We start from the raw sequence: 27183 nt of genomic DNA, 5'->3' as shown, positions 1-27183 counted from the left end.
TCTCATACTCCCACCCCCTCATACTCACACGCACATACTCCACTCATATTCCAGTCACACTCTCACTCCACACACCTTCATACTCCATTCCCAAACTCACTCCACTCACATTCACACTCATATTCCACTCACACTCCACATAAGTTCCACTCACTCGCTCCACTCTTACTCCCACCAGGCACTATTGAGGGATTACATGATTGCAAAATCCTCTCCTCCAAATTTAAGCAGCAGTCCAAAATAAGATTTTTGTGTGTGCTGATCTGTTTCAGACCACAACAAACTTTCAAAAAACTTCTCAGGGCTTACAAAGCATGCATGGCTAAACTGCAATGTTAAACAGACATAACTAGTAAAAATATAAAGAATCTTATGTTTGTAAGTATAATTGCACATAGAAACCAGTCATCAAGGGGGACTCTGGAATCCATGCTACTGATAATTTTTAAGACAGGTGTTTGCCCAGCTTGCCCAGAGAGGATCAAGGGTTTTTAAAATATGCCTTGAGACAGGTTCAAACCACAAAGTCTATCATTTCAGCAGAGCTTGGATCCAACCCACAAAATGCACAGCACAAAACAGTTTCAAGTAAAGCTTGGTTCCCCAAAACTAAATCATATTTCATTGTTCCATTAGACCCTCTGTTTCTATAAGGTACAAAGCAGTATTTAATTTCTCAATTAAGATATTCCCTACACTATAACATTTAAGAGTTTCTAATGGAGTTTTGAAATTATCACCAGCTTCAAAATTAAGATGCTACAAAATAGTCCTGCTTGTTATGAGTTACCGGATCTGCAAACTACCTGTTATAAGCGTTACAATTATCACTGCAGAAACACTTATTCTGCAGAAAAACATCTGGGCTGCTAGAGACAAAATTAGGAGGTGGTGTGTGGGTGGGAAAAAAATAAAGTTGGCAAACACCTTTTTAGGGTGCTCAGTATAATCAACATCTATACAGCTTATCTAATGAATGAAGAAACTAAAAGAAAGTTTGAAGGCTTAACATCTTGAGGCTTTATGTTATCTGTTGTGTCTTATTTAACTTTCTGTATAATACAAAATTTTATATTTTAGAAACAGATCATTACAAAAATGTTATAAATTAATGCAGGAGAATATTACCTGCATAATCTTTCATAAAATCACAGAATGGTTTGGGTTGGAAGCGACCCTAAAGATCACCCAGATTCAATCCCCCTGCCATGGGCAGGGACAACTCCCACTATACCAGGCTGCCCAAAGCTCCATCCAGCCTGGCCTTGAACACTTCCAGGGCTAAGGCATTTCAACATAACAAGTTTCACATACTTCTAACTACTTGTGTTGCTTAAGTCCTAATGAATATTAAATGCCTGCTGGTCAGATACTGAAATATCACTTTAAAAGTGGTACCCTGACAATGTAAACTTGTTGGTCATTTGAGCTGAAGGATAGAAAGGGTCCAATGAGCCTCCAAATTCTGCATGGACAGAACTGGCATCTTTAACATCTGGAAACCAGAATGACCAGTAAAGTGAGGATGTATTAAGAAGTTATTTGTACTGCTCTCCAGCTTTACCTAGGCCTAAGTCATTTTACAGTTCTGGAGGCTGGTCATGCTTCTTTTTCCTGCTCAAAAATCACAAAAATCATTTCTTTCAAAGGTAGTGCACGAGCTGCCTTCCCTCTTCCTTCCTTACCTTGCCAACAGTATTGTTTCTGTGGCTATGTAGTAAACCACAATGAAGAACCAATCCAGGCTGAAAAATACCTTTTTTGTCTGTCCTTGGGAGCTGAGCTGAGCCTGGATCAGTTCCCAAATCCGGTTCACTGTGGCTGCATGAATAAATACACCTGGCATGACTGAACAGTCAATGAGAAGAGTGAGGACAACTGGCTAGCAGTCACTAGAGCTGCCTGTTCTAGCACTACCATTGAGAAAGTCCTTTAAAACATAACCTCCCCTTGGTGGGAGGTTACACTTTCCTTGTTCAAAGCCTCCTGGCTGCAGGTCTCTCCTACACTAGAGGGGAATGAGTGCTGTCTTCTCCCTCCATCTCCTTCTCCCCACACTAAGACACACAATGGCTCTTGACACCAAATCATTTAGTACTCACTGAAGTGAATCAGCGACCTAATGAGTGAAATCACCCAGGAGTAAAATAAGTTTGGAGCTGTGCAGGGTACCATGAGCATCTCCCACGCTACTTGTGTTCTCAAATGTAAGAGCTTTAAGAGCATTCCAAGCTAAGAATGACATAAAAATATATATATATATTGTTGTTTACCTAGATGCTCTAAAAGCAGTTCCCCAAATCTACACCTTACAGTTCTGAGGGCATTTTCTGAGCCTCCTTTAGGTCTCAGACTTAAGTTCATGGACAGCAGAGCAGGCTCCTGTGATGGACCTGCATGGCTCTCAGCCCAGAAGTGACCGTGAGTCCGACCCCAGAGGGCTGGCTGCTGGAGGTGCAGCCCCACCAGTCCCTGGGCCACCAGAGGCAGGCAGTGCCCAGTAGGGCACTTCCCCGAGGAGAAGGCCAGAGTACAATGCTTATACAGGAGCTTCTATGCTCCAGGCTCCTCCATTTAAACCCAGTTACCACAAGTACCTTGACACCTGAAGCACCATGGTCAAGCCCAGGAATTTGGCAAGCCTGTAAGAAGACTGCTGTTCCTTCAAAGGCTGTGAACAGCAAAAAGCTGTTGACTGCACTGAGTTCCCTTCCAAGAACACAAGAGGTAGGACTGGTCCCACAAACCTGGGAATTAGGACTTCCCATGCTTAACACAGCGTGAAGAACACTTTTTCTGTATGACAGTCCATCTCAATAAGTCAGGAAGTTCAAAGATGGTAGTGACAAAAAAGAAAATCTAGGCCTTCAGCCTTCTGGAATTGGATTACAGCATTATACGTGACACCTGACAAAATTAAGTGTGGCACAGTCATTTTCTTAGGTGAATGTTTTCACATCGTGACACAGCTTCCACCCAACCCCTCAGAACAAATTCATATGCTTAGGGAAGGTCTTACAGTTTAAGTTAAAGAAGTTGCATCAAGTGAAGCCAAACTTCACTTGTACAAGTTTCCTGCTACCACAGAACAGTTTAAGGGAGGTTACAGGCAGTAAAGAAGCAGAGGTAGTTAAATATCTCCTAGCTTTCCAAATTCGTTTTGCATGATGACAGAGTTCTCTTCAGCAAAAACCCACGGATATTTTGTCATTTATTCAGTACAATTGAAGCAAATTTTAGGTGGCTGTTGGGATTTCAAGACTGTGAAGACGGGCCACATAAAGAATGAGGCCCCCATCGTTATCCAGCATATTCCAATGGTTAATTATCAAGACTGCTGAAAAAAGTGGAACAATTTCTAAACTGAATTTGTCTAGCTTCATCTTCCAGCCCCGAGATCTCATTAAACCTTCCTCTGTAAGATTAAACATCTTATGTACCAGAAATCTTTTGCACATAAGTACTTCTATATATATTTTTTTATATCGCAGTCTCTCAACATTCAGAAGAGAAGACAGACTGAATTCCTGTGGCTTCTTTCAATAACGTATGTTTTCCAGACCCAGTATTATTTTGAAAAATCTTTTTGAAAGCCCTTTTTAAGTGTTCCTATCAGAATTAGAACCAGTACTCTAAGAATAGCTTTGTGCACTTAGTCTAAAGGGAGGCTGAAGGAAAAGTTTAGCTTGACCTTAACCACATCTCTTCTTTGTGTTGAAAAGAAAACTAAGACATATTCACTGCTGTTTAATCCAAAGCTTCTTTCCACTCCCTCCCCAACACCAGACGCAAAAGCATTAGTCTTCACATTCGGCTCTCATGTCATAACAAAGTCCACATGCGTCATTGGCTACCAGCGTAGGAGCTTCATGTTTTGTGATTTGGGGTGTTTATCATGACTAACAAGTCATAACAAAGCATCCATCTGTACAGACAGACAGTGAAACATTGATAGTGGAGGACTATCACGTCAGGGACCTATGAGAAGAAGCTGAGGAAGCAAACCTTGTTTAGTTTGGTGAGAAGATGAAGAAGAGCAGCCTGGAACTACATGAGGGGAGATGAACATCACAGAGTCACGTTTTTCTCACTAGCGTTAGATGACAGTAAAAGGCTCAATGGCCACAAATTCTAACTTGGAGGCTCAGGCTTCTTCCCAGGAAGACAGCATGGTACTGGATCAAAATACCTAGGGAAGCTCTGCACATCTCCAGCCCTTGAGGTTTTCATCACTCATTTTGCCAACACTGTGACTAACCTGATCTAGAGTTGGCAACAGTCTCACAAGGCTTCTAATGACTATTTGATGATTCTGCTCTTAAGTGCTATATTCTTTGCTTCTTTCATTTGATGATAATCTGTATTTTTTGAAAAGAAACTACTTTATCAAATAGGGTTATAAAACCTTATATAAGCAAGTTTATTGCAATATAATTTTAGCTTTACCAGATTTTTTTTCTCTAGATAATTGATAAAAATATTGAATAATGTTAAAATAATAATAAATTCCTACAGAAATCTCCTCGGAAAACCTCCAGGGAATTACAATTTTCCCCATGCACAATGCTTTCTGAAATCTGTTAGCCAGTCTTTATTTCATTTAATGCTGTAATGATTTTGGATAGTGTTATTTTAAACAGATTGTCACTTACCACAGAAGTCTAATTATATTCCTCAACAATTATCTTATATCAAGCAAGCTTTCTACCACCAAAAAACATTAACCATTTGTTTGATTTTTTTTCCTCAGAACCATGTTAGCTGACATTAGTTACAATACCATATTTTCATTCTCTATACAATGCAATCTTCTGAATTGCCTTTCCTAACGTCACTCAAAAATATATATATAATTACCTTTAAGTATATGTATGTGTATTTAAAGCAAAATATATTCCTAGATTTATTTTATAGAATTCTGAGATCTGTTTTAGAACATTTAAAAACCTGTTTAGACAATTGTAATAATATTATTGTAAGTTACCTATTTGTCTGTTTAGAATTAGCATCTGATTTTCAATATTTGAGTATTGAAGTACAATTTTTTTCATTACCCTGAGAGAAAAAAAAAAAAAAGTAACCTCCCCAGCTGACATAGAAGTATTTATTGCCTCTTCCACACTTCAAACACCTTTACGCAGTGAACATCACCACAGCAGGCCAAATCTATTGAAAAGACACCACTAGGAATAAATGATTTCACTTAGAGTAATTCTTTTACTCTGGAACTGTCCCATTGTACAGTTTGCCCCCTGCCCATGTGGGACCAGATCCTTACCCATAACAGCTGTACCCTGATACTTAGCAAAAACCTGCAAAGTCCCAGATTACATACACTGAAGATACATCCATCAGAAAGAAGTAAAAACTGAGACATGGAGAACGTTTTACAGAATATTTCAGTGGAAAATAAATTTGAACACTATTTCTAGAGGTGTGTATGTTGTGTCTAAGTGAGCACTAAGAATAAATTATATACTTAAAAGTGAGAAGTTCAAATGTGTAACAAAAAAAAAAAATCTGAAATCTTTACAAGCTTTAGAAACCATATTGAAATTAAAAGTTAAAAACTTATTAAAAAACTTTCAAGTTTTATTCCCAGAGAGATTATTTAGCTGTTAAAGTGCTACTGCTCAAAAAGTAAGGTCTGTGCTTTGGCTGCACAGACTGAAAAAAACATTTATTTTGAAAGACAAAATCCCAGAGAAAAACACTTGTTGGCCAATATTAACAACCAATTCCTGAAAAGAAAAGGCAATACAATTTTAATTTTCAAACTTATTGTCCATTTGAAGAGACTGGAATTTATGATGTATGCATACACTAACATCTGTGCACATATATCATGCTAATGGCATATTATATCATAAAGAATGATACATACACAACAAGGTTATATAAAAAACTCGCCAGATGTGTAGCTAAACTTAATTTGCAGAAAGCAGCAACTACAATATAGTGTCCACAAAACTTCTGTTGTCATTTACTTAAAAATGAATAGTTAGCACACAAAACCCAGACCTCTTAAGACCCAGACATGCACAGGTGTAAATGTAAAAATGAAAGCAGGACCATGTGACTTCAATTGTGATTACTTTTAATAGTACATGTCATAAATTACTTCTAAGAGAGAAACAAGGAAGTAGCACAATGTATTTACAAACTGTAGAAACTAGATAGTAAACAAGACTTTTTTTTTTTTTTTTTTTAATCTAATGCATATACAGAACATTTATTCATTTGGTTGTCTTCTGCATAGATTCCCAACTACAGAACACATTTTGGATCCAAAAAAGTTTGCACCCAAGTTTATAAGTTATTCAGATTTTTATCTGGAAGCATCTGGATAAGGACATCAGGCTGAAACTAATATGGAAATTAAAGTATAGAAAGACATAGCAATTCTACAAGCAGCAACTTCTTTTGGATTTCATAAGAGGACAAGTAAGATTTTATATCAGGCTAAAGCTGTTTTGAAACTGTAAGGAGACTGAAGATTTCAAAGCATCTGAGCTGCACATCTGGGTTGTGATTTCCATTGAAAGGTTAAAAAAATAGGGAATGCAGTAGTGTAAGAATCCTTCTTTTACGCTTTTCAGTAAGGCTGAGTTTTTATTCTTTTCTGATATATTAAAAAGCTGCAGTACTCTGTCACTCATTTTTTTGTGGCATAACTTCACAACAGTGTAGGTAACATATCAATTAAAAGATAACATATCTATTAATCCTGAAAGTTATCGGACTATATTCAGTGAATTCTGGTGAATTCACCTAAAATACATTTAACTCAGCCTTTATATACATGGTTTGTTGGTGGTGTTTTTTTTGTAAAAAAAGAAAAAGAAACAAGGATGCATTCGACTGCATATGCATTTGATTCCTTATGCCTGTAGTCAGAGCCCAGAAAAAAATTTATGTACTCAGCTTCAGTGGAATGTAAACACTTATACCCTTTTCTGTATGAAGAAGAGGTTTGTCTTGTTATTTCATTAACTTTTTTTTCTTTTTTTTTTGAATCAAAGGTCTCCTAAATCTTTTTGTAAAAAGACTGACAAAATATATTTTACAGTAACTACATACGCAACCACTCATCAAAATATTCTTCATCTGTTCAATGGCATCCAAGCTGGTTCAGAAATGCTTAGTGGACATGAGTGTAAATTTTCATTGTGTTTCATGTAGTAGTGGAAATACCAATTTGGAGTGTTTTTTGTATGTAGTCTTCAAGAATATAAAATCACAGAATCACAAAATATTCTTTGTTGGAAGGGATCCACGAGGATCACTGAGTCCAACACAAGAGCATGCAAAAATCAAACCATATGTCTGAGAGCATTGTCCAAACTCTTCTTGAACTCCAGCAGCTCGGTGCTGTAACCGCTTCCCTGGGGAGCCTGTCCCAGTACCTCTCCCACCCTCTGAGTGCAGAACCTTTCCCTACCACCCAGCCTGACCCTCCCCTGTCCCAGCTCCATGCCATTCCCTCGGGTCCTGTCGCTGTCCCCAGAGAGCAGAGTTCAGCACCTGCCCCTTACACTGCCCTCATGAGGGAGCTGCAGGCTGCCATGAGGCCTCCCCTCAGCCTGCTCTGCTCTGGGCTGAACAAACCAAGGGACCTCAGACACTCCTCATATGTCTTGCATTCCACACCCTTCACCATCTTTGTCACCCTCCTTTGGGCACTCTGTAATGGTTTTATGTCCTTCTTATATTGTGGCACCCAAAACTGCACACAGCACTTGAGGTGAGATGCTGTGCAAAACAATATTGAAAGCCTTGCTGAAACTCAAAAAGACTACATCAACTGTCGTTCCTTAGTCAAATAGGGGGATGATCTTGTCATAAAAGGAAACTAAGTTCATTAAACAGGACTTTCACCTCATGAACCCATGCTGGCCATGGCCAATGACAGTATTGTCTTTCAGGTGTTTTTCAACCACTCCCAGAATAGCATTTTACATGGTACTGAAGTGAGACTGATAGGCCTATAATAACCAGGGTCTTCTGTCTTGCCCTTCTTGAAAACCGGAACAATGTTTGCCAGCTTCCAGTCAACTGGGACCTCCTCAGATTCCTAATACCATAATTGAGAGAGGTCTCACAATGTCATCAGCCAGCTCTTTGAATACCCTGGTATGAATCCCATCAGGCCCCATAGATGTATATGCAGCCAGGTGGAGTAGCAAATTCTGCACAAGTTCACAATTATACGCAGTCAGATGGAGCAGCAAATCCCACAGAATATGAGGAAAAAGACTTATGAAAAAGCAGAGAAAAGCAGAAGAAAATAGGGGGAGTCAATTCTGCAGAGGAAGAAACAAACACCTATTAAAGAAACTTCAAATTAAAATGTCAGAAAAGTTATGCAAAAGCAGGAACTGGCAGAATTCAGTACATAGCTTCTCTCTGTTCTTCCCCTCCTTCCCCCACTCAGTTCGTGAAGAAAAGTAAAATAATTTCAGATTGACTACAGCAACAAGCAGGTCTTACAAAACGCTAAAGACATGGAAAAATAAGTAACGTTGTTGAAGAGCAGAAGTGTGAACAGTCATTTCCAATATATTAAACATCAATAATATGTCAGACTTTGATTTTAACTCCATTATTACAGATATAGTAAAGACGTAATTTCATCTTAGTTGCAAATAAGTTTTACACATTTTGAACATGCTATCTTTAACAGCAAGCCTACATTGATATGCTTTTGAAAACCAGCAAGATCCCAGGGACACTGAAAAACTCTCTTGTTCCAACTAATGGTTAGCTTTCCACAACATCACACATCCTATTTAACAATAGTTTGCAGTAACTAGAAAACTGCTGGACAATGCAGAGTTCTAGGTCTTTTCTTCATCATCTATTAATATTACTCTTCATCACCTCTATTAATATTACTTACCTCTCGTTCCCAACAGAAATGATTTTATGCCAAGTAATTCCATGAACAACTGTAGGGTTTCTGGTTTTGTTGTTACTGGAATAGATTTCATTTAAATATTCCAATATTGCTTTTAATTTCACAGCGAAAAGCAAAGCACAAAATCAGAAATCCCTGGACTTATTCCCTTTCTCAGGAAAAAAAAAAAGAAAAAAAAAAAAAAGATTCTCATACCCCATGATCTTTATCTTTACATAAATATTTATAGTCCACCTTTTCTAATAGGTGCAGTTATTATTTTTTAAAAATCTGGGTAAGAAGTGCTATATGAAGTCAACTTTAAATGATCTATTCAGAAATTAAGCAACCTTTGCAAGGGTTAGACTCCTTAGAAACTACACTGGTATTTACATAACAGAAACAAGCCCCAGCCACACAACGGTGTTAATGGAAGATATTTCAAAGCATTAGACAGAAGTAAATAACTGCAAAATACATCCATGAGTATTAATTCACCACTCAGGTAGTATTTAGTATTAAAGAAAAATAAGTCTCAAAACAACAGGTTAGCTATTCCCTTTAAAAACAAATAAATATTTTCTTTGTCTGTCTAATGATTTTTATACACACAGATCAGTTCAGAAAATGCAATGGCAACAGGATGTAAACATTTCCTTAATGATCTTACAATTTATAACAAGCAAAGCAAACAACCAAACATCAGTACCTTCCCCTGTTGGGATTCAGCATTTACTTTATAGCTCTACAGATTAGCAAGAGCCTGGTCCCTTAAGGTTCAAAGAGTTTAGATCAATTTAACAGGTTACAGTGCTGTTGCAAGTCAATGTTGCTACACAGGAGACCTATTCATTGCATCATCATACAACCTAAGGAAGTACTTATGTGCACTGGTACTGCAAACAAATCCTATCTAAAGGGGTTTGTCAGATAGTATTTGAATAAAATGTGTAATGCTTGCATATGCCACATCAGGTCTTTCAATGGTCTTTCTGACAATTTAAGTATCAAGGGAAAGCAATTCTCAATAAATATTTCCTGTACTTACTGCACCACAGCACAGAGCTTCTAGTAATAGAAATGCCTCAAGGACTTACAGATCATGTTGTAAAAATGCAGAGAAATTTAGTATAATACACAGTTCTTGAAGCTTCCTATAGCATTTCAGAATTTTTCAGTCCCAGAACAGGCCATCTGTGAAGTTGACTGACCTATAACATTCAGTCACAGTAGCACTGCTTTACTGTTTCGCCTCTCCCTTTTTTTTTTTTTTTAAAAAAAAAGGTATACATATCTTCCATGTAAACAATATTTATATGAACATATATAAGCTATCTATATGCATGCTAGATAAACTGTAGATTAAAAAGTAGAACTACCATTCTGTTGTAATCTGCCATGACTTGAAGTATTGATGTTTACAATATGTTAGAAGCAGTTTAACTGGCCTTATACTGAAGGCACACAGATTGGTATTTAGATGTAGCATATACTGCACAACAGAAAAAGTGTTTTTAAATACCACCTATAATATGTTGACACACTGTTTTTCAGAAGGACCTGTAATCACAGAATCACAGAATCACAGAATTTCTAGGTTGGAAGAGACCTCAAGATCATCGAGTCCAACCTCTAACCTAACACTAACAATCAATACACATTCAATACTTGGTACACCCTTAATGAAACGTACTTAATATTCTTACGTTCAGTGTATTGCCCATTCTCTTATTTGTGCACTACTATTTAGAGCAGACTTTGGGGATGGAAGTTTTAATTTTTCTGTGAGCTATTGTATCCTGCTCACAGCTCTGCTGTCACTTCCTGGACTGCAGTGAGAAGACAGAAGATTGTTATTTTGCAGTGGGAAGATGAGCTAAGGAGTAATTAGGATTTTTAAAATAAAATAATAATTGGATGCCCAGTGGGCATCCAAGTGGCTTTGCATTATAAGGGAACTTCTGTACCATGTCATGCTTGAGGTTTAGCCATCTAATGTGAAAAATCATTACTTATTAGCTTGTGTATAGCCCCTTAATAATTCAAAGTGCGGATTTGTTCCTGTAGGAGCAGTGCATAGTCTGCCATGTTCACATGCCATTCTACCTCTTAATTACTGTAGAAAAACTAAGATGTATAAGAGAGATTTGCTACTAACTTTTTTTTGCAGCTAATAACTGTCAGAAAAAGACAGAATATCAACTTATAAAAATGATTTAGAATGGACGTATACAATTCATGTATGTTTCACATACATGGACAAATAAAAATAAGAAAGCATAAAAACACTACTTGTAGTAAAAGGTAAAAGCAATACAAATTCACTCCAATTACATTCTGTGCGAGCTTACCAACAAGTTCTTTTTAAAATCTGATGTACTCGAAAGGGCTAACCTAACATGCAATATTTTTTTATTCAAAATTGGCAACTCACTACGTTGCTTATGCTGTTGATCAGTGTTTCAGGTATTTCTTAATCTACCACATTCCATCAGCAGGAGAGATAAAGCCATGATCACTAATTCTGAAATTATTCCAGAATATTTCTATTCTGCAGGAGAATGCTTTAAGTATGGCCAATGGAACATAAGTGGTAGACTCATTAAGCAATCTGTAAAGCTATAAAATTTAGGAAAATCTTATCCTCTGGTGTGTGTCACAAGATTAGCATGCTTTGTTTTGTGTTTTTTTTTTCCCCTTTCAGGTCAATCACTGGCTTAATTTTCCACAGATCCTTTTGTGTGTCAAAAATAGTTAACCTGTTTTCACACTTAATTAATTAAAACAAATAAGACTCAATATGATGCACACTAAAGCAATGTCAAAATTGCTGATGTAACTCAGTTAGGGATGTTGGATACTGAAAGTCTAGGAAGAGAGACCCCCTAAAGGCTAGATTTAAAGATATTTAGGCATCTAATCTCTGCTAAAAACAATGTTTCTGAGCTGTCTAAACACAAGTAACTTGGTTATAGCGAATGTTTCTCCTTTATTTAATTTAAAATGACAACAGACAGGAATACATATTTGCAATATGTTTCTTCAAGGGATGAGAATATTGGAAAATTTACTTCCTTTTTCTGAAAGCCAATTTCACTTCTGGCTATTGTTTCCACAGACCATCTACTGCAAGAAAAGAATCATTAAAAAGATGCTAAATCGACTGGAGTATCTTGGAATTTGGGAAATTTAGGAAAGTTCAAAATTATTTCATATCAGCCACCACTGGGATACATCAAAAATAAAGATATGCCTTTCTACTGAATGCCCCATGCTGCTTTCTATGGATAATTCACTGCCTGGACCACACTGCACTATAAGAAAAAGAGGCCTAGTATAAAACCCAGCTGTTTACTCAACATAAGAGCAATTACTGCCAATTTGCCAATTTTCAACTCTACAATCAACAATTCTCCAAGAAACCCCAACAAATTACATTTCTATGAGATAGGACATGTAGCAGATAAATACAGCTTACTATTACAGTGTTTTCCCCAATGCTTTTATAAGCTGTTTGAACAAAACCAAAGCAGTCATAAAATAAGCCACCTGTAAAGGGTTATTTTACCAACTGTACTAGAAATAGATACTTGAAGTGTGGGTGAATGAAGTGCGAACCATATGCGACGTTGCACAGATTTGAGATGGGGACTCTCACTCCTCAAAAGGACTTAAGTCAAAGCATGTTCCATATGCAACATTCTTCTTTGGAAGTTTGAGCATTGGCTACAGATAATAATGGTTCACTATCTACTGCAGGTTCACCTGCAGTAACTCACTTTTCAAGCATGAGATAAAGATCATTCAGAAACCATTGTTAATTATGCATCTATAAATGAGGAAGCTCTACAGAAAATGGCCAATGTGTGCAAATACAGCTTTAGAGCTAGAAATGAAAACAGAATACCATCTGCACTCTTTCTTTAAAGAAGGCAATTGTGCAAATAATCCTTTAATGATTAAACACAAGTATTAAGAATTAAAAATGTTAAGATGCTTATTCACATCCAGAGGCAATTTTTCAGTTTATTAATAACATTTACAAAAATATTTAGACAGCACTGTAGAATTATGCCAGCTTTAAAATTTATCTGAGATACGGTACCCCCCAAAATAGCCTTTTCTGCATGAACAGCCTTCATCTTGTTTTATAGGACAGTGATGTCTTATAAAGTGCAGCTGGCATATCAGTCACTTGCCAAATCCATTCCATCAACACAAAAGTTCTGCACATCCTAATGCAGGACAGTGTTCCGCAGGAGTGAGATATAAAAATAAAGAAGCAAACTGACCTGGTTGTGTTGTGGAGCTCATTGCTCTTGATGGAATGATAACTTGTTAACGCTGTAAAGTCAAACTGCGGCAGAAGTTGTTCAGATTTTGAGGTTTTGCCTGAAGTGGAGTGAATCTGTATAAAATAAAGAAAAAAAAAAATTGACCTATATGTTAACAACATGCTATTTTAAGGGATAATAATTATGTCAGCCACACTTAAACAGAACATCTGAAATATTTTTCAAAACTACATGTTCTTTCATATACATTTTTGCTCTAAATTCAAAAGCAAGGGACCACTGAAAATAAGACTAAAGCTAGTATTTTTCAAGCTTCAGGGTAGTCTAGATACAAATTTCTACTATAGTTCATCTGCAGTCACACAAAAATGTAAGAAAGTAAAGGTTGAATTGGTTGTTTATTTTTTCAGTAAGATCAGGAAATTTTAAAACCTGTAAAGTTTGAAAGATTGAGGAAGAAGAGGGATCACATCTTTGCAGCTAAGCAGCAGCCAATTCATAGTTTTACTGCAGACATTTGCAGTCAGCCTTGAAATGTGAATGTGCAGAAGCAGATCAGTATTCAAAAGTCTTTCTGGAAAATGTACTACTTCCTTTATCTCCAATGTTTATATAGTTTAGAATTTGTTGAAGTAATTAGCATAGTTGAATGGATCTCCCACTTACTAGCTAATGACATCTCTTGACACCACCAAGATAGTTGCTAATAGTGTGGGCTGCTCAAGAGTAGGGCAAGGAATTTTTTGCAATTTCTCTGAATCTTCTCACAGTCCTACTGCATTCTCAGTTCACTGCAGAAGCAGAGGCAATAATGTTCCTCTAATATTTCCTTCTGCTGAAAGTTTAAAGCTGCAAAGAGGAGGCTTTCAGGAAACTAAAATATATTTTCATTCAAGCATGATATACGCAGCATAATGGCAGAGAGGAGAAGGGTGTAGTGCATTACGATGACTGTGACTACCCTATTCAGCCACTGCTCCTGAAGCATTGAAGCAGTCAAAGATATTCTTAGTACTGAATATCTTAGCAGCTTTTGTCACTTTTTTAAACCACCAACTGCACATTTAGTTTCAAGCTGAGCTCAGCCAAATTTTTAGATTGTATATTGTATTTTACAATATAATTATAATATAACCAATTTTAATCATTTAAGTATAGCATCACTATCGTTTGAGAAAGGGAAAAAATCACACATTTAGATACATAACTTCTGTTTTCGCGTCCACTAAAGTAGCCTGTTCAAACAGTCATGTTATTTGGACACATCCAATGTTCCAGGAGACAGCATCTGGAAAACTTAAGATTCATGATACTTCATGGAAATGCTGAGTCTTTTTCTTTGCTTACCTTGTGCATCAAGTTTCATGAAACATCAGATGCAACCACTATTAAACTGAACAGACTCCACTGTTAATCTAATCCAAAACCTCTATTTGTGCATATCTTTACGCTGACTGAGGCAGGCAAGTTACTCCCCCATCTAGCTCCAGGAAATGTCAGTGAGTACAAGTGCATAATTTAGGCCAGCAGAGTTCCAGGATGATTATTTAATTTCATAGAGCTCATTATTAACTTAGCAGCTACACAGATAATGAAGAACATTGTCCATGAACCCAACAGCCATTTTATTCAGTATCCAGCCTCAGTTGTTGACTATGTGGTACCTCACAGAAAGTAGACCTCACAGGAAGTGTATATTGATGTTTAACTGTGGCCTTTAGAATGAGTTTTCAGTAGAGATTTAAACTAAACATAATAGAGAAGTCTGAACATCACATTTTGACAACATTCTAATGAAAATGATCACCCTAACTAAAACTACTCTAACTTTAATTCACTTAGACCCTCACAGATATTCAGATAATATCAGATATTTTGAGCTAGTATGAACAGAGATTAAGCAGTCAGTTCAAACAGGATTCTCAAGCAGCTAAACTTTCACTTCACGTTAACAAATCTTCACTTTTTCCCCCAATAAAAATAACTGCATGTACTTTGCAATACCTCTACAAGACAGCAAGATATCGGTAGACATGCCTAGCATGCTCCTGTCAGTGTGGATGCTCCACACTCCCTCAATACAACAATGCCACCCATCCTGAACTCTGCATTAGGGATACCAGTTTTGCTAAAACTACAGAAAAAAAAAAAGCTGCTTTATAGGTCTCCCATACCTTTCTAGGGCAAGAGCATTTATTCCTGATGGAGAAAGATGAGGTTAGGGAAGACTTAAACAAGGCAGACATAGACAAATCTACGCAAGCTGATGAGATGGATACTCCCATGAGTGCTGAGGGAGGTGGCTAATGCTACTGCAAGCCCACTCTCATATTACCTTGAAAAGTCACTGCCATCAAGAAAGGTTCATGAAGACTGTTAGAAAGCAAGTATTACTCCTGTCTTCAGGAAGGGCAATGAGGAGAATATGGAGAACTAAAGACCAGTCAGCCTCACCTCAATTCCTGGGAGCAAATAATCAAAGAAACTATTTCCAAATACCTGAAGGAAAAGACAGCAATGGGAAGTAGTCAACATGTATTTACGAAAGAGAATCATGCTTGGCCAGCCTTATAACAATACAGATTAGGTGAGAGCAGTGTCTGTGGTTTATTTTGACTTCAGCAAGGCTTTCAACTCTGTCTCCCATACCATCCTCACAGAAAAATCAGTGAAATACAGATAGGTAAGTGGACAGAGAGGTGGGGTGAAAACCAGCTGAGCTGCCAGACTGTGAGCTGCAGCCCAAAGTCCAGCTAGATAGCACTCTAGTGAGTACCCCAGGGACAGATACTGGTGCCAGCAGTTTTTCACCAAGGACCTGGCTGATGGTTCAGATCATATACTCAGCAAGCCTACCAGTTATTCAAAACTGGAAGTTTGACAGAGCAGATGCTTGTGCAGCCATTCAGAGGGACTTCAATGAGCTTCAAAGGGATGAGGGGGCAGGCTACTTGGGCGGTGTCTGTGGGAGAAAGGTAAAGGGCTGCCACATACTGCTCACAGCTACTCCAGCCAGACCTGCAGCAGCTCCAGTGCAGGCCAAAGCCAAGCCTCACACTGAAGTTTGTGGAGCCTCTCTTTAATCATACTTAAGGGCAGAAACTGTCATCCAAAGAGAGAAGGGGTGGGAGGCAGCAAAACAGTGAGACACAGGGGGAACACCAAGGCCAGCAGAGTAGGAGGTTCTCCGTAGAAGAGCAGATAATCCCTGCAGCCCATGGAGGACTCAGAGAAACAAACACTGCTGAAGGAACTGCAGCTTGTGGAGAACCCACACCAGAATAGAATGAGAGAAAAGGAGCAGAGAGAAGCTGCTGCACCCTGAGCACAGCCACCCCCTCCTCACCGCCTCCCTGAAGGGACAGAGAGCAATTTGTGGTGATAACAAGGGTGGGCAAAGAGGCGCAGGGAGTGAAGTTAAGCCTGGGAAAGGGGAAGGAAAGGTGTTTTCCCTAAGCATGCAAATGTTTGGGGGTTGTAGTGCTTGTTTCTCAATACTTAGTCAGTACTCACACATTTGTATTAACTGGCAATAAATTTGTCCAAACTGAGTCTGTTTTGCCCACAATGATAGTTGAAGAGTGACCTCCCTATCTTTATCTTGACCTACATGCTCTCTTGTCCCTGTTCTTCCTATCCTCTCTGCCATCCTGCTTTGGGGACTAAGCGAGCAGCTGGGTGGGAGTGTGACTGCTAGCTGGGGGCAACCCACCACAGTGGGCCAACGGGAATTTCACTGCCAAGTCCTAAAACCCAGGGAGGAATAACCACACACACTGCTACACACTGGGGGCCAACCAGCTGATGGGCCCTGGGGAGAAGTTCAACAGGGCCCAGTAACATGCTCTTGCAGCAAAGCCCAGCCACACCCTGAGCTGCACTATGTGGTGTCACCAGCAGGCCAAGGGCAGTGATCCTTCCCTTCTAGTCAGCTCTGCCAAGATGGTTTCTGGAGCTGTCCAGATGGATGTCCAGCTCTGGGCTCCCCAGGACCAGAGTCACACAGAAATACTGGAGTGAGGAAACACTGATGATACTGAAGGCACTGGAACATCTCTCTCATGAGAAGAGGCTGAGAGCTGGGACTGTTTAGAGCGGAGAAGAGAAGCTCTCAGGGAGAGCTTATTAATGGGTATAAATGCCTGATGAGGTGAGCATAAAGACAGAGACAGGTTCGTCTCAGGGACACACAGTGACAGAACAAGAGGCAACATGCACAACCTGAAGTATGGGGAATTCCATCTGAACATCAGGAAGCATGTTTTCCACTCTCAGTGAGGCCAAACACCTCAGTGACAGGCTGCCCAAATTGTTTGTGGAGTTTCCATCCTCGGAGATCTTCAAACCTGACTGTACACCATCTGGAGCAGCTTGCTGTAGTTGACCTAGCTTTGAGGATGTTGTTGAACAACATATCTCCAGAGGTCCCTTCCAACCTCAGCTACTCTGCCATTCCATGATGTGGAAGTTCAGAAATTTTCCCTTCCAACACCACCACGGACAGCACCACCAAATATTCATTGAGGTTAAACCTGCCGAGAATAACTCCCACATAATAAAGCATTGCTGGGATCCTCATAAAAAGATTTCTGCTAATGAATTTTGTGAATTCAACTACATCAGTAGTCTTATATTTTATGAAGTGATGTTGGCATCCTGCCCAATACTCTTCATGTAGTTCCTGTAAATCCAAAGCTTTCATTAAGCCAAGTGCTGTTGTTCAGGTTCAGCTTTAACAACTCCTTGCAACTATGATACAAGGTTCATATGACAAAGCTCACATTTAGAACCCTGAAAAATTCAACATCATCATGTGCAGAATTATACCACAACAGACACTCTTATTCAAATGCACTTCTGCTGATAAGCTGACATGCTTCATTTCTTTGCTTTTACTGAGGGAATGTCATACTGTAAATGAGACAGCATGAACTGCAGTGCCACATACTTTTTAATGTTAGCACTGAACCAAAGGAAAAAAAGAATAGTGCTGGCCACAGTAGATTTAAATTCTATGTGGGATACTACAGCCCATGGGAGATGCATTTATACTTCTACCCACAAAAAAAAAAAAAAAAAAAAAAAAAAAAAAAACAGCATACAGTTCCCGATCTGTCAAATCATGTAGATAAGCAAGTGGTTCCAGGATTCAGTATAGATTATCCGCATTCCCTAAAGCAATCCACTTTAACTAGATGATAATTCATCTCTTACTTTTGTAGCCAAAATAGAATCACCTAGGTTGGAAAACACCTTCAAAATCAATCCAACCACTGACTTAACCTACTGAGTCCCATCACTAAATTATGTGCCTTATGCCACAACTTGGCCATAGCCAATACACAACAAATTAACTTCTACCTTCATATGTGTCACTGGAGGTAATGTGCATGTGACTTGGATGCACTTACCTAGGAACAATGATCCTGCTCCTATTCCTTCAAAAGGAATTAACTTGGTAGTTTGTGTACTCCAAGGACTGATGCAGCTTTGAAATTGCTACAAAAGAATGCTATGGAACAGAATTTTGATCTTCATGCCCAGTGGCCACCATAAAGCTTACGTTTCCTATGACTATAAATAGATGCAACGTTTTCAAACAGAAATAAGCATATCAAGTTAATACCATTCATTTAAACTGTCATCTTTCACTGTGCTATCCCAAGACTATATTCACTGACTACCTTTCTTCTATCTCATGCCTATACTTCAAAATTCTTTTGGGAACTGGGTTTCTGAAACAGAATACACTGAAAACAAAGCAACAGGATTCAGATAAAATAGATATTTCTACTTCCTTCTTCCCCAAGATTATTTTTTCACATACACTTTTGAAATAGTTTCATAGGCACATAGTTTTCAAGACTACCTCCCAATGACATCTTCCAGATCTTTCTCTTCCAGCAGGGTTCTCTATCCCACTCATGTCTATTTGTAAAGAGATTTAGAAAATCATTGTGCAAAACCTTGCAGATAAAAATACGGAATGCTACATTTCATTAGGTTTTGAACATGACAGGTTCCTTAGTAATCTAATTGATTCTCTGCTGGATACACTGTTTTAAAATAGCTTTCAATTAATTATTCCCAAAATTGTTGTCTCATATTTGTGATCAAAATGCTGTAGGTCATTCACCTCAAGGATCACAAGAAAAGCACAGTAGTCACTTCTTCTCACAACAGCTTGTGTGTTAAAAAACTAAGCATCTACAACAGCTGTGAGAATTAATAGAAACCCTGTTGTCCATTGAGCAGTTTAGCAAAACACATGATTTTAAAAAATCTGAAAAAACAAAACAAAACAAAACAAAAAAAAACCAGCTGATCTCTACAGGGCATGAATAACGTAATGGTTAAAAAAGAACACTGCTTCCAAGTGACAGTTTTGTTTTATTTTGCACAAAAAGAATTTTGAATAATATTCCTACTATACATAGTGAAAATAAGAAATTAAAAATAATCTCATAGATCTATAGATCTCATAAAAAGTACTGCATAACAATATAAAGACTGGAAGACAAATTACAGTAACTAGCACTAAATTCACCCACATAAACCAAATGCAGAGTACCAAAATTCAACCCTTCTAACTTCATATGAACCTTCAAAGTTTGATGGGAAAGTGAGCTGGTGTATGGAAAAGGAGAAAATTAGGGTCAACCTTGTCTATAATTCACACCACCATTTCTTAACACAAAGACCTTAAAAGCATCACATCAAACAGGGAATTTGTTACTGATGGTTGTATCTTCTGTTATTTCATTTTTACATTTGTTTTATAAATATAATATAAGAATATGGTTGAGTAAAGCCACGACAATAAACAGCATAAGACGATTGGGTAGTGACCTTTACGGCCAAGTATAGTACAGATTTCTTAGCAGCATTATCAAAGTCTAGTCCAAGAGATACTGGGGTATATAAGCTCTTTCAGTGGGAATTTAAGGCTTCTGTAGAACAAAGTTTTCAGTATCCAGAGCTCAGTACAGGATTAAATATTTTACAATAAGGTATTCAGGTACCTTACTCTTAATTAAGTATCTGCTTCAAAACTTTTTGAAGTCAATAGCAACTACATATGTCGACAGGTTTGGTATTAAAGAACTACTCCAGCAGTAAGTTCTGGACTGTCAGACTTCTACTTACCTATTAAAATCATGTTTGGCATGTAATGAATGCCTAGCAAAGCAGTTTTTGTTTGTTTTGTTTTAAACAGAGCCTGTACAGAATTCACAGCTAGACTACCATATAGCCTGTTGTAAATCACAAACGTGTAAGTATACTGGGTGGCAGGTGATGCACCATGTTGCGCAGAAGGGCAATTAGGACCATACAGTCCCTTCCTCTCCTACCAAGAACATGTGGCACATGCAAGAACATGTAGATGCTGATGAACAAGAACATGATGATGATGTGTCTCAGTGCACATCAGCTGCATGCCCGCAAAGCCATCAACCTCTCCTCCTACCCATTAGAACTGGGCTGCCTTTGCTGGATGTGGAAGTCAAAGAGCCAGGAAATTCACATTATTTCTTCTGAAATATGATATAACTGTACTTTTCCAGTTATGCATGTACAGTATCACACCTCACATGCTGTGAGCATACTGCTCATGTGGTTTTCAGTGGGAAGCCTCAAACTTCCAAGAAGACAAATTCTGCTTTCTGAAGTCCTCTCAAGCTAGCAAGAGAACCACACAAGCCATTTGGTCAAGCTTTTTTTATGTTCACCATTCACAGATGAAGCAAGAAAGATTTCCGAACAGCAAGATGTGATGCTGCCTTCCACCAGAAATGAGCCTTAGGCCTCCATCATCAGGATCAAATAGCATGCTGCTAAGCAGCTGGCTTGACACCACAACATATTGGTACCAGCATCTGCTCGGTTTCCCAGTGAAGACAGTTGGCAATAGGATCTGTCTGTGAAAGCAACCATTTTTTTTTTCAGAGAATTGCACAAGCAGTGTGAGCTCTGCATCAACACCGACACTTTAGTCAGGAGATATTTGAGGGAGGCAGGACTTCAATAATCAATGATTTATTATCAATTATGATCAATAATTTATTCATCCACTCCCCCCCCCCAAAAAAAAAAATCTCTAAAAATGCATGAGAATAAATGTAATCATAAACTATGAGAATTTTTAATATCAGGTTATACTAGAATACAGAAAGGAAAGAAAGAAAGGTCATGGCCTGTTTATTCTAGGTACTCATATACACAGAATAAAACATAGACTTTCCCTTCTAGATAACTCAGATAAACCTAAAACATAATAAAGTAGATGCTACTTTGCCCTTTACTTGCAAAGACAGAGTAAATAAAGAATAGGTGAAAATGTCTTTACCTGAAGGTCCTCATCTACAGTTACCTGAGAGGCACAGTACCTGAATATGAGACATATCAGAGCACCAACACTTCATACAGAAACGCACATTTGCATTTCTGCAACATATTTATTTAGAATAAGAGGCTAAAACTCATGAAACAACAATTATTCACATAAGTATGTGAGTCTGTGTTTCAGACAAACTCTACAGGAAGAAACCGTTATCTAGAAGAGGAAGCCTCCAAAGGGAGTCTCAGACAGTTGCCCTCTATATGAATCACTCTCGCTCAGATCTTTTAAAAAAATATTCTCTTAAAGTGATAAATTCAGACTAACAAGAGAATCAACACAGGAGAGGGGCTATAGGCACATAACAGATGTTAGCGAGCTTAGTAGGAAATAGAGGCAACTTGTATGTGTTTGTTTTTTTTTTTCATAACTGTGATGCATTACAAGAGACATCCAATGTTATTTCATATGTTAAAAGCAGCCAAGTCAAAATTTTCCATTTAAATCTACTATAGAGAAGTAAATTTATCTGCTTAGAAGCAGCAAGATGATTGTTGGTTTTAAGTTATAAAGAATCCTCTGTTTTTTTGTTGCTTAATAGCCAAGGATTTTTCAGTTCATTGAAAGCAAATTTCAGTCAAATTTTCCACGGGTAAAGCATATGGATAACCGGACACTCTCTAAGTTTTTAATATATAAACTTCTGATAAAATTTTACATTTGCTGTCAATGAATTTTATCAAAGTGTGGAACAATTTTTATACTAGTTTCTACATAAATTAGGCTTCAATTTTGTCTTCCTGACGTCTAAGCATTTCACTAATGCTATGCTTTTAAGAACTTGTCCTTTAGTGGTAGATTTCTTTACAGTAGAGCTTTGCTTTTCATCATAAGATAAATTTACAACTAAAACTGATGTAACAGTATGGTTCATCAGGGACTAAGCAACACATGGAAATTTGATCAATACTTTGGCATTTCCAGCAGTGAAATGCAAGCCAAGAAAACAGACTTTCTCCATCGGGTAGTTAAACCAGATCTCAAGCAGAAGAAGTTATTTTTATGCAGAATTGGTTTTCTATGATTTCACCAATGTCACTGAAAAAAAAAATAATAATCAAACATTATATTTGCTTGTTTATAATTTGATAACATGACATAACTTTCATACAGGAACTTACCAGCCACAGTACAAAAGAATTATTAGTGCACCCAACTGATGAACTGAACTCATAAAGCAAAGCTTAGAATAAAATCCTGACCTCTGCTGCAAGCCCACACTGCAAAAAAACATTTTTAAGTTTCATGGAAAGTAAGTCTTCTTCAGAATGGTTATAAAAAAAACATTCTAACAAAGTTCTTGTCAACTCTCTCTCACTGTCTGAAGTTTGAAAAGAAAAAAAAAAAAGACACCAAACTTGTCAAATCAACTGCCCCCAGCCTTTCCCTCATCAGATACCGTGGGCGTACACAGTGTCACAGATGTTTTAATGCAAATATTTACGTACATCCGGTTAATCACACACAAGCTTACAAATTCATGTATCTCAGACATGTTTGTCAGTTCCAAGAAAAATGTTTTAAAAACATATCTAATGATAAGCTACAGGCAAATTTCACTTAGGAAAACAGTTCTCTATCCATTTACTTTTGCACATAGTTACATACATAAAAAAGAATTAATTTTCTTCTTATCAAGTGACTCAGTTTCCCTTCTTTTTGGAGTTATAACTATAGCAAGCATTTTAGTTTGAAAGACTTCACACGCGCAGTCATTTCAGTTTCAACCACGTGGACTTGTTCTTTCAGTGCTAGAACTTGATTTTGAATTGCATATTTAATATACTCAAAACCTCAAGAAATATCACAGCTGAAACCACTAGGTCTCACAAAGACTTCAGAAAAAAAATTTGAAAAGAAAAACATCATGCTGCACAGCAACTACAACAAAAGAGCATGTAAATGCAATAAAACCTCATTCAATTCAGGTGAAAAGAAAAACACAAGCATATCTGAGGCTCAAAAAGCTCAGCACTTATTCTCACTCAAACATAAGCAATCCTGACTGCATGAAAACAGTTTGAATTAAAATGAAGTTTTGGCAAATACATCAGGAGGTGCACTGCAAAACACTGCATCTGTCATTAAAAGAAAGAGAGAGAGAGAGAGAGAGAGAGAAAATGCATAAAGATGTTGTTTAAACACATCAAAATTTTATTTTTTTTCTTTCTATTCTGCTATGAAAAACAACAACCCAAATACCCATGGAACAGAAAACATCTTCAAACAGATACACTAAATTCAGTTGTTGGCCCCCAGGTTTTGTTAAGTTTGTTATTTCAGAGCTCTTAAATGTGAAAGGAGGAGTTTGGTGTTTCTTTTTTATTTGTTAGGAATGAACAGGTAGGAGATATCAATCAGTTAACCAATCACCAAATTCATTTTATGCTTCAATGAGACTGTATCCCCCTTGCTTTTGTCTCTAATAGATAAACAGCAAAAGGACTATCTCCTTGTTAAAAATAATAATGAGTGTTCAGACCTGTCTTAACTGATAGGTTATATAGCACAGTCTGTGACTTATCCAAATCTATCATAGGCAGGTTTTTGGTTGTTCCTCCCACCAGTAATCACAGGCATTAGTTAATATAATGATTCTAATTACTGCTGCAAAGCCTTGAGAGGCCAGTAGCATCTGAAACTGATGGGGAAATATGTCAGCTTAAAACAAAACAAAACAAACAAACAAACAAAAGATTTTCAGGTTGCAGAAGCAATTTTAAATCAAACCATCACCTGTCAAAGTAATGTAAACAAAGATAATGTCAAATAAAATAGGACATTTCTTAAGCCTTTGGGATTCGAACAAAAGTGCACGTACAGATTAGCGGAGGTACAGAGGCAGGAAGGGGACACAATAGATGGTGGAGGTGGAAACACAGTGTGGTTTCCAGCATATGTTTTTTTTTTTTCGGGGGACAAAACACGGCAAACAACTTTTCTCCTGTAGCTCACAGAGAGATGGATGTTCCATCCATCCAAAGAAATCCAAAACTGCAGTCACAGTCTGTAATTCCTAGCACACATATTGCTCCATTCTGAAAGAACTGGAATTAAGAGAAAAACACAGATGTAAGGTTTGTGAATATGCCAGGGAGGAAGAGGGTTTTAGCATTTTACAAGATATTCAATACAGAATTTAACAGTCCAGTTTTCAGAAAGATCAGGTTTCTAACTGATAGAAATACAATTTCTACCTACCCTCCCTCCCCTTCCTTTAAAAAATAAAAAAAAAATTACCTGGGTATCCTATCCAAATGAACCATTGCCTGCCCTTCAAGCATAAATCACTTTGGTAACTGCATTTCTATAGAAAAGGAGAACTTAATGAAAGTGGCCAGGGATTTTTTTCCACAACAGGCAGGAAGCATAAGAAAAAATAATTAAAATTATAGCATTATATTTGGATTTACTGCCAAACCCATGTAGCAAGTAAATCCAGATGCACAAACAGGAATAGATTTTATGTCCTTCTGCTGGCAGAGCTCCAACAACCTGTCCGCAGCCCCTGACAGCTCGTACAGCTGCAGATTTCCTGCCTCAGCCTCTTGACGGCAGGCACTTCGCTGCAGTTTTTGTTAGCACACCTACCAGACAGCAAATTCAACTAGAAATGAGCCTCGCCAGAAGCTTCATCATAATGTTCAAAGACATTATGCATGCCATACGGCGGACTTAAAGAGCAAATAAATATCCCATTAAGTATTTTCCAGTATATCCAGATTTTTTCAACTTTTTTTTTTTTAATTTTATTTTTAAATAGCACAGTAATTAAATTTGTCCTGAGCTACGGACAACTTCGCGTTCAGATTTGCCTAAACGAAGTTACTTTAAACTAAAACCTAACAAAAATATGAAAGCAAGAACAGAAAAGAGATACCTAAAGGAAAATGCCTAACCCATTTCATCACAAAATAATGAAATTACTTAATAAAGACATTTGCTTAAATAAAGGCATAGACATTCACAATGAAAAAGTCCTTTATTTGACTTCAGCTATGGCTGTACTTATTGGCAGTATAGAGTTTGAGCTTAAAACTAGTAATTATAGAACAACCACACAGTCCCACAACTAGAAGAAGCTGCTTTCCTCATGAATGTAAACATCCCTAACCATAGACCTGTGGCTAAAAGATCCTGCGTAAAACCGGATGAGGTCTCCTGAGAAATGACTTCAGTGACGCCATCTCCTTTCAAAACCCACTCAAATTTCCAAGTGAGCCAAATCTCAGGTCATTTCAGGCTCACAAAACAAGAACCAGGCACATGTGGCATGAGCCTTCTTTTAACTCAGGATTGAGTGTAACCACGATGCGCTATGAAGGATTTGTGACTAAAAATGTTTCTGATTAATAAATTAACTGTAAAAATTAAGAAAATATATGACCTAGTTAAGTGACCAAAATAAAATAAAATAATATAGTAACCTTCTATTTGCCCACAGAAAGACATTTGAGTATTCTGCTAGTTCAGTGCAAAACACCAACCTGGCTTCCTGGTAAAATTAAGAACTGTTTTCATGGAATTGATACTATCTTGGACAAGTATGTTCAGTTCACATTTAGTATGCTTCTAATTTGAGTAATCTAAAAGAAAGATTAGTTGATGCATCTGCTAAAAATTTGAAGTTTATAGATGCTGTGAGGTTTAACACTGAAGAAGCAGCTACTAGTGTGAAATCAAGAGAAGCCTCGGTGATTTACAGTACTCCTAGCACTATCACACAAAAAAAAAATCCATAAGAAATAAAAGAGTAAGCACAGAATTGACCCTATGCTGACAGAAGTCAACAGCACACAGGCTTTTCAGAACTAAGAAGATGCTGCAGCTGCACGTGCATTTTATTAGCACATTAACTGTTCTAACCATTTGATCACCTAACAAAGTTGCATTTATTGTTTGTTTTTTTTTTCCTCCTCTTTCCTGCTTCTCCTCAAATCCCCAGAAGATAGAAGAGATCACTGACAAAACTGTCTAAGGCTGGCTAACTCCATCATCAACATCACTTCTTTCTCCCTTCTCCCCATCTGTCTCTCTTCTCTGTCTCTCTCCCCATTCTTCTCTATGTGTCTTCGTCTCCCTCTGCCTCTCTCCCCCTCCCTCTTCTCCCTCTTCTTCTTCTTTTTGGTATAAGTAGGAAGAAACTTTGTTTCTCAAAGGCAGGTAGAAAGACCTGCGGATACCCAAGAATAAAAAACAACCCCAAATCTGAGAATCAGCAGGAAACAGAAGAGGACATGGAAGAGGTTATAAGAATTTGCTGGGCTGCCAGAAGATGATGTTTGATCTTGAATGACATTTCTGAGTTTCATCCCAAAATTCGCCTTCAGCTAAAGCAGTCGATTATGATAAAAGGACAAAGAAAAGAAGCAGTAAGTGAAAGTATAATGGTGTTCAAAAAATGCAGAATCTTCATTCAGCAATAAATGGAAGTATGACAGCATCTGCTGAGGGGAAAACAAGGGAAATAAAGGAGGTGCAAGGCAACTCGTGTGGTAGGCAAGTTAAAGAAGCCCCATTTCCACATACTTTTTGGGTGGTTAAGTAGAGGAAGACAGCAAACATCTCCGTTTCAGTAGGGGGAAAGCATTTTC

General features: G+C 37.7%; 1 protein-coding gene across 2 annotated transcripts in view; it reads right to left on the bottom strand.

The window, feature by feature from the left end:
* HDAC9 (histone deacetylase 9) overlaps positions 1-27183 on the bottom strand; it is a 476309-nt gene that overhangs the window by 429738 nt on the left and 19388 nt on the right. For both annotated transcript variants that reach the window (XM_068674122.1, XM_068674124.1), the window contains exon 2: positions 13189-13304. In XM_068674122.1, the coding sequence (XP_068530223.1) occupies positions 13189-13210 (22 nt within the window). In that variant the 5' untranslated portion in view covers positions 13211-13304. The remainder of the gene's footprint in view (positions 1-13188; positions 13305-27183) is intronic.

The sequence above is a fragment of the Anas acuta genome, chromosome 2 (assembly GCF_963932015.1).
Source record: "Anas acuta chromosome 2, bAnaAcu1.1, whole genome shotgun sequence".
Lineage (NCBI taxonomy): Eukaryota > Metazoa > Chordata > Aves > Anseriformes > Anatidae > Anas > Anas acuta.
This window is presented reverse-complemented; position numbering and strand designations above follow the sequence as displayed.